Below are 16,570 nucleotides of genomic sequence, written 5' to 3'. Positions count from 1 at the left end.
ACAGACACATCGATGTGGACCCTCCCGCAATTGCTTACACACTTTCATAAGGACATAAATGTACACTCTTAGCTTCCCTCCCTCAGCCTCACAGCTGCAATTTCCCTCCTTTAACCTCTCCCCTCTGAATTCCTCTTCTCAACACCTCCATCTCCTCACCTCACATTCCCACTCTCCCATTTCTTTTCAGCTTCTTCCTTCTGTACAGTTGCCCTCTCAGTTCTTTCACCACCCACAACAGGCTCTGAGTGCAGGCCCTCGCCCTATTCCAACATGACACTACCCCGCCCGCAGCCTCCCTGATGACGTTTCCCAATTGCCTTCCTCTGCCCCAATCCAATCTACTCAGCCTGCAGCCCACCGCAGACTACTGAGAAAATCTTGGAGAAGCTTCAGCCACCTGTTTGGTTCTTCCTCTGCTAGCAGATCATGGCCATTCAATGCTTTCTGGCCATGTTGATGAGTCTCTGTGCACGTTTTGTTGGCAGATCATACAATGCCATGTTTGTAATAATGTCACAGTTTGTTCTTGGTAATTGGACAGATCCTAATAAGGTTGCCAGGCTTGGTGGCAGTGCAACGTAGCCCAGTTAAGAAAAACATACTCTAGCTTTTAGTCATCTTTGCTGGTTTCTCTTTGATAGGCCACTACCCATTCTCATCCACCTTTAGACATCAAACACCTTCTAGAGAAGAGTGCAGCAATAGAGGAAATAAATCTTGAGAGTTCTGGAGGTTTTAGGGAGTCTCCTTTAGCTCATTATGAGATTGAATAAACAATCAAAAGTGCTTTAGCTTCTACAGACAACAGTTATTTGATGGAGAAGACTAGGAGAAGGGTAAGCACCTCAAGAATTTCAAAATCTGGCAACAATGGTGACAGGCTCAAATGTTAGAAGTTTGTTGAAGGTAGGATTTCCAGAGTGTTGGAAATTCAAACACTGTCAGATATTCGATGAGAATTTTGGTGGGAGTAGCAGTAGCAAACATACGGTAATATATCTGCTAGATCTTGGCATTTAGTGCTGGCAACCCAGTTATATAACAAGTCTAAGCATGACCTCCAGAAGGCATTGTGAGCACAAGGGCAGTTTAAGCCTGGCCTGGAATTGCAGATAGGCATTCAACATCTGTAGCAGCCTTGCACAAAATAACTTCCTACAAGGCCAGATTGGGTGGTTGCCACTTATGCTGCTTATTGTTGCCAGATGTGCTTAATACCTTTAATGCACATTTTGATAGGTGAACTATGACACACTCACAACTCCTCAGCAACTGGATATTCAACTTCCATATTAGCATAACTCAAGTCAGTGAGGATTGGTAACAAAATCTCCTCCTTTCTGACCATCAACACAGGTGCTCAAGGCCGCATACTTTTTTTCCTGCTTTACTCTCTATACTTTGACTGGCTAAGCACAGCTCCGATGCCATCTTTTTTACTGTTGTTGGACAAATCATAGGTGGTACTGAGTCATCTTAAGAGAATGAGATAGGTCACCTGGTTGAGTGGTGCTCTGAAAAACATCTCTCATTCAGTGTCAGCGAAACTAAAGAGATGATTGTTGACTTCAGGAGGGGGATGGATGGCAAACATGTGCCAGTCTACATTGGTGCATTGGCATTGACAAGCATCAGCAGCTTCAAATTCTTGGTCTATACATTTCAGATGGACCTGTCCTGGACCCAGCACAGACACAGTCAAAAGAAAAGTGTGCTATCATCTTTCTTAGGTCAAGGATGTTCAGCTTTTCATCAAACACTCTAACTTCTGTAGATGTACTGTTGGACGTATCCTAACCAGTTGTATTGTGATCTAGTATGGCAAATTGAATGCACAGGAACATAGAATCTACAGGAAAGTGGATTCTGCCCAATACTTCATGGGCATTATTTCTCCCTACCATTAGCACTATCTACCAGAGGCACTGCCTCAAGAAGGCATCATCTATCATCAAAGGTTTCTATCACTTAGGATATGCTATCTTCTCACAGCTACTATCAGGTAGAAGCTACAAGGGGTGATTGATAAGTTCATGGCCTAAGGTAGAAGGAGACGAGTTATACAGTTCTCGTTATATGCACGTGCAGTTCAACTCTTTGAGTGAAAATGCAGAAAGTTTGAAGTTTCTCCTCATCTCCTTCTACTTGAGGCCACAAACTTATCAATCACCCCTACTGTAGACCACTTTCTGGAGGTCCAACACGCCAACTTCTACAAAGAAGGGATCTGTATGCTCCACGACCGCTGGACTAGATGTGTAAATGTAGGAAAAATAAATGTGCTAGGTTTTCTAAAATTGACTCCTTTTACTTTAGGCCACGAACTTATCAATCACCCCTCATACATAAGCTTTAACTCCCACTCCAGTAGGTTCAAGAATCAACCGCAGTTCTTGAACCAAATGGTAAAACTATAATCACTAGTTTAGCAACATTACAACCATTATGCATTAAAATTGTCTTTGTATTTTTTTGCTCTACTTGCATTCTTTTATAAAAATTGTGTATGTTCTTCTTGTGAATGCTTTTCTTCCGATGCAATGTCCCTGTGATGCCGCTGCTTAAGTTTTTCATTGTATCTATGAATACATGTACAGTAGTTGTGCAGATGACAGTAAACTCAACTTCAACTTTGAAATGTCACCTGCTGGTGTGGGTTGGTGGAAAACGGTGATTAGGTCATGAACTGACTTCTGTTGTTTTTAATTCCACTGAACATTTTCTCAGGTTCTGAAATGAGGAAGAAGTGCTTAAATTTAAATGTACCCTCATGCTTAAAAGCTACAAAATCTTACTTGAGTTAATAACTGCATGTCATTGAAGGTGAAAACTGAAGCATGTCAGTTAATTGAAAAGCAAGGTGTAAAACTTCCAATAGCTGAAATGCTGTTAGATTTCTGTTTCAACATCCTTATCGACTGTTTTAATTCTCTTCAAACCTATTGTGCAACTTTTCAATTATTAAAAATCTTCACACCAAGGCCATTGCTGACAGAACTTTATTTAGTGGCTATCTCTAGTTGCAATAAAAAGGGAATAGTAGATTTCATTTTTTTGTCATCATTTGTTAGAACCAGAGGTACCTGGTAGGTTACCTGGACAATGAGTCAGTGTTGTGGTAACAGTCACAGAGATATGAATAGGTAAAATTCATAAGTAAATTGGCTGTCTTGTTGTAAGAAGCTTACCGCTGTATGGTCAAAAAAGGAATGACACAGCTTTGACATTTAGTAAGATACTTTTTTTTATTTGGAACATATATAAATAATGTGTATTCTTAAACACCATCAAATATACATATACATGTGTGTTAGCGCATCTCTGTGTACACTTTATATGCACATATACACATATGAACACACAAGTTGAAATGTTCAATACAAATACAGACATGTACAGTAACACGTGGCAGGTTCACATGAACCGAATGTTTTACATTTCACACAGATAGACATATAGCATTAATAAAATAAGCAACTTACTCAACCACAATACCTAAATAAGTGTGTGCATTAGTCTGTGCTGTAATCTAATCCAGAAGAAATGCTGTGTCCAGCCTTCAAGAGGCTTCAACGTTATTGCAATGTCCTTCACTTTAATTTATTAAATATGCAGAACTGTTAGATTACTGAATGAGTTTCTCCTGGGCAAGTGTATAAACTCATATTTCATATTATAAGTTCTCTTCATTGCCTTGACTGAATTATTTTCATCTATCATCTTAAGTGGAATAATACATTCTGTGAAGTTTATTCATCTGTTCTAACCTCTACAGTTTCTGTACTTCAACCATTTTCTGGAATTCCCTACATCTCTATCTTCTACAAAACCCACTCTCTCAGGTTTCTATTTATATGTAACACACAATCTTATGTGTTTTGTATTTGGGTCATTGATTGTACAATGTGGACAACAGAGTATAAATTATACATGTTAGATGGTCGTTTTTGGCATCTCAGCATCAATCAAGGCATTCCACAATAAATTAATTATAATAATTCACCAAATAAGTTAATGGAATAGTTTTAAAGCTTGAGAACTCATTCAGGTTCTTTGAATAAAAATTAAAATTTTCTTATTTGACAACATTTGTTGAGTTCAATATTTTTCAGATTGTTTCAGCTAGCACACAATTTAGCATCCTGTGTAAAGCAACAATACAAACTAGAATCCTAGCAACATACATCAAAGTTGCTGGTGAACGCAGCAGGCCAGGCAGCATCTATAGGAAGAGGCGCAGTTGACGTTTCAGGCCGAGACCCTTCGTCAGGACAGTCCTGACGAAGGGTCTCGGCCTGAAACGTCGACTGCGCCTCTTCCTATAGATGCTGCCTGGCCTGCTGCGTTCACCAGCAACTTTGATGTATGTTGCTTGAATTTCCAGCATCTGCAGAATTCCTGTTGTTTGCGTTTAAACTAGAATCCTATCTGGTTCAATTGTCAGTCTACACCATGACAAGATGTAGTTCTTCCAGAAGGAGGCAGCAAAAAGTCAAGTACGGCTTTTCATTTAGCAGATGCCAGCTGGACAGCCACACTTGAATTCAGAGGCATCAGCTTCAGCAGCACTATTCCCTCTGAGCTGTGTGGGTGTGCGGCTGCACAGTAACTGAAATGCTCCCGTCCTCATAGCCTTTGTTGCTACACAGCTAAAAAAAAAAATCTTATGCAACATGAAAGGTTTTCTTTGTTATACTGTACCCATCAATTAATAAAAATCAAAAGTATATAATTTTTCAAATTTCATTCTAAATATTCATAGCATGCAAAAACAAAAAAAAATATTAAAGTGCCATGCAGTTTTCAGGCTCTGTAAAAATATCCTGCTCAGAGCAATGGTTGGTCCGTGCAGCTGTAACAAAAATTAGAGGGAACGTTGCACAGCAGGTAAAGCAACCATATCAAATCAGATAAGTCACATCCAAAAAACATCCTCAGGGAACATTTAAGTTGAAAAAAGCTGCATTAACATTTTTATTTTGGGCTTATCTGAAATCATTCCAGCTTGTTTTGGAATAGGCTTCAATTCTAATTTATGCATGCTTCAGAGTCAGAGCTGGGACATTTATTCACTGTCAGGTCTGGCTCAAAAATAAAGCAATATTTCCCTCAAAAATGCATCAGAAGGCACTTTGTATTATAAAAGAGCTATGCTTCTTTTTCCATTCTCTATTGTCCCTTCTACCTCTCTATGCATTAACTTTATACATGAATTCCAACTACTGCAAAAAAAGTCTCAGATCTTCAGGCATAATGTCATTTTTCATTTTTATCACATTGGTTAATACATTTTCAGTTATTTCAGCACATTAATATTTATTTTAAAATACTGCAAATTGCTTTAATTGATTCTGCATTAATTTTAATACACACATCAACCACAGACCCAGATTTTGAATATCTAAAAAAAAATTAAATACCCAGCTTTATGGGCCATAAAGCCCCAGAGTTTAAAAATACAAGAAGCTGTATTTGGCTGTACTTTGTGCTACCAAATCCAGTTAAGAACTAGAAAGGTGAACCTCTGAGGTCAGACACAGCATTTACTCATGAGGTCTTAATTTAATGAATTTGTACAACAGTGCATGGACAATGCTGAAAGAATAAAAACAAGTCTTAAAGAACTTCCACAAAAGACAAACTGTTACAAAACTTACAATTAATATTGTTCTTGAAAGCATCTTGACACCCAACACCTTTACAGATTTAATTTTACTTTTGAAATATCCCCGGTAAATTAGAAAAAAAAACATTTGTGACTTCGAGTTCATTAGCTTCTCTGATACCTTGTGGTTGGGAGGGGATGGAAATAGTATTTCTGGAAGGCACAGGGCCTCTTCTGATGGTACCACAGGTTGCAGTGAGGAAGCTAAAGAGTTTCAGATGTGGTGATGAAATCAGCTACTTTATTTACCACTGGTTGTTGTATAGCTTGTGCATGTCCTCTTACATGAATATCCCAGGATAATCCTTGCACAAGGCTCAGTGAAATAGCAACCATCAAGTTCTTGTACCTCTAACCCCATAATGAAGTTTTCAACTAAATATCTCCAAACTACCAATTTCCAGAGTTTCTCATGCAGCGTTTTGAACCTAGGCTTTTTCAATGTACAAAGATTCAAAAAATTCTTTACAGCTGCCACACCAAGACATGGTGTGTTTAGATTTTGCCAGGGGACAGCAATCTTACATAATGGTTTACACATTTGTGCACTATTATTCAATTCAAGACTAAAAGATACTTTGGCACAAAATATACTCCTTTAGAACAAACTCACATCTCTCAATAATACTGGGACGTCTTTCAGAAGAAATTTCTCAATACATTAAAGGGATTGTCATTATCTCAGAAGCTTTGGGTGTCATTCTAATACAACACATCTGACATTTACTGTCAATCTGTAGCAGGCACCTTTAACATAAGATTATCGATACTGTTCAAACTGCTACTCTTTCACAGACTAGTTTTCAGAACACTATTGGGGTCTGAGTTGAAATCGTGTCCCAGATACTCTTTTTCCAATTTTCAATATTCTAAATATCTAGTGCAAACATCTGTACAGTTACAGAGCCATTGGATACAAGTCTGATTCTTCAGTTCAGTTGTAATGGGAATATATTCTCTTTTTGTAACAGGAACAGGTAACAAAATTTATAATAAATGCTCTTCATCATGCTGATTAAAAAGTTGAATTGCTTTCTGTATCACTGATTTTTCAGCTGATTTCTTCTGTTAAAAAATAGATTCCCTCTTAAAGTTGTTTACATTTTGCTTTAAATACTAATTTTAATAGATGTCACCAGTTCACAGGCTTCTGCACTTAAATACAAACCTTTGCAATATTCAAACAATCAGAAAACAGTAGAAACATTATTAATTCACAGTATACAAAAGTGACCCAAACTATCAAAATTTTATGCTGGATAAATTTGAGTCCTTTATTCAGCTGTTATCTTCACAGGCCTATTGTTAGAAATGGAAAAATTCATGGGAAAGTTGTTGCAACATACGTGGATTCAACGTGGCACAGATTAAATTATTCAATCAAATTAGTGAAGGGAAGACATGACAGAGAACTTATATGATGCTCATCATATCAGCATAGGTGATGCTGATATATTACCAAGCCTGTTCTTATTCCCTGGCCTCTCTCCCATGTGGAGACAAGAAATAGCTTTAATGTATGTGTCCAGCAAATGGCAAGGAACACCTTGAGGATTCTCCAGTTGGCAAGCTCAAGTATTTTATATGATACCTTCTACTATTTGAGAATTTTAAGAAAATGGGGTGAGGATGGAGAGTTGTGGGGAAGACAATTGTCTTTGGCTAACAGCAAGAAACAGGTGACTAAGAATACAAAATGCCAGTTATACCCACCCCCACGTGTTAAGTCAATGGACACTGGAAGGTGGGTAATAAGCCAATTATGCTTTGTACAACTTTCTCCCACTTGAATGTTTGCCAATGTCTCTTACGAAACTCTCTAGACATTCATCATCTTTTCTGGCCAGGCCCTACTTGAAACTGTCAGAAAGATGTTCAATTTAATTAAATTAAATTGACCCAAACTTACCTTGGTCAGTCACATCAATCAGGACAGTTTGAAAAGAGAACTTGAGAACTGAAAATGTAGTTGTTCACATTGAATACCAATTCGTCCTTCCTTCCTTACCCAGGTACATACTTCTAGATAATGACACTGCAGTGACATGGGGACTCTGTTGATGTGGTTTAACGATATAATGAGGTGTACTGAGAATGAACTTTGCCTCATTACTTCTTATTTTCACAAATGAATGAACCCTGCTGCTGGCCTTCTATTATAAATCTGAGGAGCAAAGTCTTTGCTTCGGTGAGGCTCAGCCAGTAATTAGCCACCTCTCATCACTGTCACTATCATATCATGCCATCACTGCTATAACAACCCAAAGTAATTTCTTCAATTCCTTGGGCATCAATTTTAAAGTAGGACCTCTCCAGATGAATGAAATAGTGGCCATCTTTCCTAATGAAATTTCTCAAATAATTTTAAATAAGCTAGAATACAAAACAGCTCCTCAGTAACAACACACTGTGCTGATACATTTCTTGAGTTCATTTCATTCATGTCCTGTCACTATTATTAACTCTAGCAAATTCACTCTTGGCAGAAAGCCATCACACTTTGCCTTGCACCAGAGATATGCTGTAAATTTGGGTGGAAAATTGTGCCTCTGGTGCAGTATCCGGGTGTCTTTGACAGCTGCACCAAGTGATTCACAATATACTTCTCTTTCTTCCCTTCCACATCCAGCAAGCAGTGCAGCAGGACAACTAACAAGAATACTGGAACGAAGGCCAAAAAGTAATTGGAAATAAAGCAAATAGAAGATGGTAATTAGTGGCACAGTATGTGACAACTTAAACTGGTCTCCCTTCCCTACCAACTAAACATAGCATACAGAATATCAGGGTAATGAAGATTTCACAGCAGGTGAATGTTCACTCCTAAGGTACCCACTTAATCATAGAAACATATCCTCTCCACTGTGTACACAAGGTTTGTCAACACCGCAGCTGTCAGCTACTAATGGTTCCAGTACTTCTTTGGATGATACTGAAAATTGGCTATTGACAAACATTAGAGGAACTTGACATCTTGGACAAAAAATTAAATATGCAGGGCAGATAACTGAAAAAAATACTTGGATTAGGAAAACTGTTAATTCTCAAGTTTTGTTGGAATATTGATAAAATAATCATTTGCACATTCTCCCTGAATTATTGAGTATTCTGCTGTCTCTCGGATTTTAATACCAGTCAATAAGTAATGTTCTAAGCCACAGTCCTAGTCATTAAGTGAAATTTTCCACATTAGAATCTAATGACTGTAGTGATCTTTTGGCACTATGCAGTCCTTAAGAGGCGCCTGAAAAATGACCATCAGTCCCTCCCCAGAGTTACCTTTTGCTGTCACAAGTATTTGCAGGCAGAAGCTGGCCTGGTTCGTACTCATGCAGCCCACCCTCATTTCTATCTTCACTTCATCCCCAGCACAGATACAAGCCGTTTCCACTGAAATGACTGGGTTGATCAACAGACAATGACTAATCCCACTTTCTCTTAGTTAGGGAAATGGTAAATCTCCTGGGTCATCTGTTTGTCATCCAGCGTGCCTGAATGAACACTTGAAGAAGTGAGGTGAGGGATGGAGGAGGGGACACAATAAAAAGCTGGCTTCATGGGGTAATTTCCCATATAGCTGAACAGATTGCAGATGCCATTTATTCAAAGAGCAGCCACCTGGTTAAGAGACCAGAAGTCATCTGCTTTCCTTGAAACTATACTCCCAATATAAATCATTGTCATGAAGTGGCTTGAAATCACAACACAGTTGTAAGACCTCACATAAGACAGAAAAGATTACAGGTTAATACCTAAATAATACTTGAGTGCACATGTTTCTTTTCGATTAAATATATTTGTAAAAGCTAATATTTTCCTTAAGTGATAGGGACACTAAATTCCATTAAATGGAAATACTATCTCAAAAATACACCACCCATGAAAATTTTTTAAAAGGCCAAGTTTTACGCAGTGTTGCAATACAATTTAAGTTGCAAGTGAATAAATTGAAATAAATGACATGTATCTAGGACAAATTGTTCCATAAATCTTATTTTGACACCCCACTGCATGCTCTCCAGTGTGCAAATGCTATTTATTTCTTCTTCTACTAGACTCCTCTATTTCCTAAAATACAGCCAGTGTAAACATCATATTCTAAGCCCCTTCAGGTGGCTCAAGATGCCCTATAAATGCAAAATGTAAAACAGCAGGTTCTTCACAAACTACATGGTCAAAGCTAGACCAAATACTACATCTATTCCATCCTAAAGCACACATTTGAGCTGAGGAACAAATAAATCACCCTGCACTGGTGCAGATCAGACTAGCATTGGGATTCACCTGGACTAAAACCATTACATTGTATAGAGTTCAGAGTTAGCCTCCCAATCTCTCACTGCAGACAACAATGGGGAGTCATTTAAAACATTAAAAAAACCCTCTTTGTGTCACTTTAATGATTAATCATGGGCTAGACTCATCAGAGGCCATTCCAGCATTACATCTTCTACTAATGAGATAAGGTCCCATGATTAAACATATTGCTACTTATCAATCCTGTCAACCAATGTATGAATAAAGTATGCTTTTCCTGGCACCTGAAGGAGTTTGGACCACTCAGTTACATATGGAGATTCGCATCTGAATAGTTTAGACACACTGAGTTTGAGAGAAAGGTCACTGGCTGGACTCTTTCCTGAGGCTTTTCACTGCGACCACTCCAATGAATGCCTCAGTCCTATGCCCCAGCAGACAGCATGCCCTTCTGGATCAGATTGGCTTTCAGGCTCTTGTATATCTGTAGCTGCTGGTCCAAGCGGAGAGCCAGTAACTGCTGCAGTAATTTACTGGGATTTGGGCCCCTAAAAAGAACCGAAGAAACAATTTAATACATTTTAAGCTTCCTAGCTGCAACACCCCCCCCCCCGCACCAACTGGGAGAACATGACCACTGAGAGTAAGAAAGGTTTGCCATTTTTTATGTTATCTCTGTCTTACAAATGATACAAAGATAGGTGGAGGGGCAGGTGGTGTTGAAGAAGCAGGGAGTCTGCAGAAGGACTTGGACAGAATTGGCAAAGAAGTGGCAAATAGAAAACAGTGTAGGGAAGTGTATGGTCATGCACCTTGACCGAAGGAATAAAGGCAAGCACTATTTTCAAAACGAGAGGCAAAATCAGAAGTCAGAGGTGCAAAAGGACTTGGAAGTCCTAGAGCAGGGTTCTCTAAAGGTTAACTTTCATGTTGAGTCGATAGTAAGGAAGGCAAATGCAATGCTAGAATTCACTTCAAGTGAATTAAAATTAAAAGCAGAGATATAATGCTGAGGCTTTATCAGGCACTGGTCAGACCACATTTGGAGTATTGAGAGCAATTTTGAAGTTTAAAGTAAATTTATTATCAAAGTACACAAAGTACAAATGTCATAATGTACTACCCTGAGATTTGTTTTCTTACAGGCATTCACAGCAGAACAAAGAAATACAATAGAATCAATGGAAAAAACTACACACAAAGACTAACAAACAACCAATGTGCAAAACAGGACAAACTGTACGAATACAAGAAAGACTAATAATAATAATAATTAATTATTAATACTGGAAAAGTAAGTTGTAAAGTCCTTGTGATTCATACCTAAGAAAGGAATGAAAGGGTTAATGTATGCGGAGAATTCGATGGCTCTGGGCCTGTACTTACTGGAGTTTTGAAGAATGGGGGGGTTGAGGTGAATCTCATTGAAACCTACTGAATATTGAAAAACCTAGGTAGAGTGGACATGTGAAGGATGTACCTAATAGGAGAGCGTAGGACCAAAAGGCATAGCCTCAGAATAGAAGGACATCCATTTAGAAAAGACATAAGGAGGAATTTCTTTAGCTACAGGGTGGTGAGTCTGTGGAATTCACTGCCACAGGTTTCTGTGAAGTCCAATTCATTGGGTATATTTTAAGTGGAGTTGATAGGTTCTTGATTAGTAAGAGCGTCAAAGGTTACAGGGAGAAGGCAGGAGAATGGGGTTGAGAGGGAAAATAATTCAGCCATGATTTATTTTCTGTAATTTAGAAAGTAACAATGCAGAAATTTTGCAGTCTGCCATGATATTTTGCTCCGTTAAAATCATGTAAGTACATTTAACTTGCATTCATATTAGGCCTTATCTGGAAATGGACTCACAACTAATGTATTTTATTTTTGAAGCACTCTGCATCAGAGAACTAAGAGTTCCTTGTCATTATAAGAAAATTAAATTTCAGATTCGTTGAACGGCACTTACCTTATGAAGCTGGCAATATAGACATTAACAAAGGTTGCCATGAGATACTGACAATCAAAGCGGTCCATAATCCCACCGTGTCCAGGGATGGTGTCGGCAAAATCCTGGGAAGAGAAAAAATGAGTTTGTTCTCAGGTTGGTACATTCTCCTCATTGTTACCAGCTATTACTGTGGGAATAAAAATGTCAAAATGTCTATTATAAATAATAAACATGCCTTAAAAGCAAATTCTGTGCAGAATTGCTACAGCTGCTTTGACTTTACAAAGGATTTTGAAGTCTTTGCAAGATCCCTTCTTGCAGGCAGTCTGGGATCTTCTAAATCAGGGCAGACTAACTACCCTAAACTGGGCATGGAATATTCATGGTAACAAACTGAGTGCTGAAAACTCAAACTGTTTAAATATGCTGTGTGTGGAAATCTCCAGATTAAATTCAGAAGAAAATTCACTCAAGTAAACACATGAAAGATGCTTTCATAAAATAAGGGGGAGTAGGCCATGAAGTCTTTTGGACTTTTTCTGCCACCTGGTTACATCATGACAGAGTTCAACTTGGAATTTGATTGGGTAAAAGTAAAGTCTGGTGTAGCAGTATTTCAGTGGAGTAAAGGAATTTACAGTGGTATGAGAGAGGAGTTGGCCAAAGTAAATTGGAAGGAGGTGCTGGCAAAGATGACAGCAGAGCAGCAATGGCTTGAGTTTCAGGAGAAAATGAGGAAGGTGCAGGACAGATGTACTGCAAAACAAAGAAATATTCAAATGACAAAATAGTACAACCGTGGCAGACAAGGGAAGTCAAAGCTAGTGTAAAAGCAAAAGAGAGGGTGTACAACAAAGCAAAAATCAGTGGGAAGTTGGAGGACTGGGAAGCTTTTAAAAACCTACAGAAAGCAACTAAAAGAATCATTAAGAGGGAAAGATGAAATATGAAAGCAAGCTAGCAAACAATATCAAGGTGGATAGAAAATGTTTTATCAAGTATATAAAAAATAAAGGAGAGATGAGAGTGGATATTGGACCACTAGAAAATGAGGCCAGAGAAATAATAATGGGGGACAAGGAGATGGCAGATGAACTAAATAAGTATTTTGCATCAGTCTTCACTGTGGGTGTGAGGGAAGAGAGGTGAGTGCAATTACTATTACAAGGGAGAAGGAGCTCAAAAAGCTGAAAGACCTAAAGGTGCATAAGTCACCCAGACCAGATGAAATGCACCCTAGGCTTCTGAAAGAGGTAATGGTAGAGATTGTGGAGGCATTAGTAATGATCTTTCAAGAATCATTGGACTCTGGCATGGTTCCAGAGGAATGGAAAATTGCAAATGTCACTCCACTCTAACAGAAATTATAGACCAGTTATCCTGTCCTCAGTGGTTGGGAAGATGTTGTAGTCAATTGTTAAGGATGAAGTTATGGAGTACTTGGTGACACAGGTCAAGATAGGATTAAATCAGCATGATTTCCTTCAGGGAAAATCTTGCCTGACAAATCTGCTGAGGAGATTACAAGTAGGATAGATAAAATGGGATGCAGTGGATGTTGTACATTTGGATTTTCAGAAAGCTTTTGATAAGATGCCACACATGAGACTGCTTACCAGGTTAAGAATCCATGGTATTACAGGAAAGTTACTAGCATGGTTAGAGCATTGGCTGATTCATAGGAGGCAGTGAGTGGGAATTAAAGGATCCTTTTCTGGTTGGCTGCCAGTGACCAGTGGTGTTCCGCATGGGTCGGTGTTAGGACCACTTATTTTTTATGCTGTATATCAATGACTTAGATGATGGAATAGATGGCTTTGTTGCCAGGTTTACAGATGATATGAAGATTGGTGGAGAGGCCGGTACTGTTGAGGAAACAGGAAGACTGCAGAAGGACTTAGACATTTTAGGAGAATGGGCAAGAAAGTGGCAATTGAAATACAATGTTGGAAAATGCATGCTCATGCACTTTGGTAAGAAAAGATAAATGTGCAGACAAAGGGACTTGGGAGTGTTTGTGCTGAACACCCTAAAAGTTAACTTGCAGGTTGAGTTGGTGGTGAGGTAGGCAAATACAATGTTAGCATTCATTCCAAGAGGTCTAGAATATAAGAGCAGGGATGCGATGCTGAGGCTTTATAAGACACCAGTGAGGTCTCATCTTGAGTTTTGTGAACAGTTTTGTGCTACTCATCTAAGAAAAGATGTGCTGACATTGGAGAGTGTTCACAGAAGGTTCACAAGGATGATCATGTGAGGAATGTCTGATGGCTTTAGGCTTGTACTCGCCGGAATTTAGAAGGGTATGGGGAATATCTCATTGAAATCTTTCGAATGTTGAAAGGTCTTATCAGAGTAGACGCAGAAAGGATGTTTCCTATGGTGGGAGAGACTAGGACAAGAAGGCACAGCCTCAGGATAGAGGGATGTCCACTTAAAACAGATGTGGAGAAATTTCTTTTGCCAGAGTGTGGTGGATTTGTAGAATTTGTTACCACAGGCAGCTGTGGAGGCCAAGTCATTGGGTGTATTTAAGGCAGATTTAGATAGGTTCTTGATTCGTCGCAGCATCAAAGGTTCCAGGCAGAAGGCCAGGGAGTGGGGCTGAGGAGGGGGGGAAAGGATCAGCCATGATTGAATGGCGGAGCAGACTTGATAGACCAAATGGCCTAATTCTGTTCCTACGTCTAATGGTCTCATTTACTAAATAAGACAATTGTCTTTACTGGCATGCTTATTTTGTTTTTTTGTATCTTAAAATCTTCCAACTGATAATTTACTGAATTCCAGGGGTCAAAGAACAGCAGAAAATTATATTTTGAACTTAGACTAACTTTGGCAACAAGGTTATCAATGGGAATGAGTTAACCCCAGAAATTGTATCTGACTGTAACTCCTACTATTCAAATAATTATCATTTGATAGGTCCCTTGCCTGCTCCTCATTTTCCTCAACTGTCTTCTGGAACTGGAGGCATGACATATTTAACACTCCTTACCCTCGAGCTCTACAAATGCTGAAAGAACAAGATAATGACAATTCCCGCTCTAGTACCTCCACCACTCCCAGTGGTCCAGAGCTGGAGCATGTTGAAAAGGGAAAAATGCAAGAGGAGCAACTTGAGAGGAGGGGGGCTGAACTAAAAAGGATGACCATGGTGCCTTATCCTCCTGTTCCTCAGCTATTTGCTATGTAAGCCAATGCAAATGGTGATCCCTTTATTATGATGGGATTGTGCAATGCACAATAGACCTTTATAAAGCCTAAAACCTACTCCACCTAATACTGAAGGAAAATAAAGTCAATGCTTCAGTATGCCAGCCAATAAGAGCTATACATAACCCACACACACATATATACATGGCTCTCATAAGATTCATATGTATTTGTCAGTTGAAATAATGGAAAGTACTTCAAACTGCCAGAGGAAATGAACCACAGGAGTTGATGATACAGAACTAGGAGACGGTTGTGAATTCTTGCTGATAAAACATGTTCAACCGCTTTGTTTGGATTGGACTGTTCTGAGTATTGAAAGTAAACTGACATAGCTCCCCATATTTACATCTGACTTAGCTGCACTTGCTAACACTTTCACCAATACGGGTTGACATACAAAGTGCAACTTTGTTCCCAAAAATAATATTCTTCTGATCATAATTTCAAATGCAGTTTTTTCAATGAAAACTTCACATCGTGTGTAATGTCCGAGAAATAGAGTACCCAATTTGTACACAACTAGCTCCTACAGAAATCAAATAACGAGATGTTCTCTGGAAGTAGTTTGGACTGAGGGATAAATACTGTCCAGATCACAGGAATAACCCTACCCTTCTATGAAATTAAGCCATGGATTCCCTGGCACCCACTCCTCTTTATTCTCCAACAACTGCAAGCCGGAAGGGGATAAAAAGTACCTTGATCTTGAATGCTCTCTTGAAGCCGCTGGCAAAGAATCCTCCAAATGGGCTAATTAGTGATGCAAAAGTAGAAAGGGCAATGCTGTGGATCTGGAAAGGATACATTCGAATAGTCCGCTACAGAAATGAGACAAGAGGAAATGCAGTTAACTCATTGATTGCAATGTCTCCCATTGCAAATTTGGAGTGATTTTCTGAGCCTTTTTCACCCAGTCACATGATTGAGGAAATGGCAAGTATGTTTTATTTTTATCCAGCTTGCACAAACTCAGAAAGTCACTCCTTGAAACATAATGAATATACAAAGTCTTCAAAGTCATACCCAGCCTATAATGGACTGAAGAACACTGGGGATTGTGTAATCTTGCAGCAGGAACAGCTCTGATGGTTCACATTCCACGGTGAAACTGTTTGCCTCATTGTTGAACTCAACAGGGCAGACAAAGTATTTGTATCCTGACATCACGTAGGACAGCTGCATGAACGAGAAAGCAATGACTGAAACTAGCATGCCAGTGTGAGGCAGTAGAAATACAATAATCACTTAAATACCTCCCTAAATGCTTTCCTGGGTGTTGATATTACTGTTAGTTTCATGTCTGTTTTTCAGCTTCATTTGACATTGGCCTTCTTACTGACAATAGATCATAAACCTGTACCCAGCGTTGCTTCACACTGACTGAGTTCTAACAATATCTTCTGTAAACATCACTGCATGCTTAACCCAGAGAAACCTTCCAGCTATTTTACAGTAATATAGGCAGAAGAATGTTTAAGCCC

The 16,570-nt window shown here is 39.0% G+C and overlaps 1 protein-coding gene across 1 annotated transcript in view; it reads right to left on the bottom strand.

Moving 5' to 3' along the window:
• Window positions 1-4,339: 4,339 nt before the first annotated feature.
• LOC134351015 (phosphatidate cytidylyltransferase 2-like) overlaps window positions 4,340-16,570 on the bottom strand; it is a 50,658-nt gene continuing 38,427 nt past the window's right edge. The window contains exons 10-13 of the mRNA XM_063056979.1: window positions 16,113-16,265; window positions 15,788-15,907; window positions 11,889-11,992; window positions 4,340-10,473 (exon numbers count right to left, since the gene is read on the bottom strand). Coding sequence (XP_062913049.1) covers window positions 10,350-10,473; window positions 11,889-11,992; window positions 15,788-15,907; window positions 16,113-16,265 — 501 coding nt within the window. The 3' untranslated portion in view covers window positions 4,340-10,349. The remainder of the gene's footprint in view (window positions 10,474-11,888; window positions 11,993-15,787; window positions 15,908-16,112; window positions 16,266-16,570) is intronic.

The sequence above is a fragment of the Mobula hypostoma genome, chromosome 8, assembly GCF_963921235.1.
Source record: "Mobula hypostoma chromosome 8, sMobHyp1.1, whole genome shotgun sequence".
NCBI classification, from domain to species: domain Eukaryota; kingdom Metazoa; phylum Chordata; class Chondrichthyes; order Myliobatiformes; family Myliobatidae; genus Mobula; species Mobula hypostoma.
This window is presented reverse-complemented; position numbering and strand designations above follow the sequence as displayed.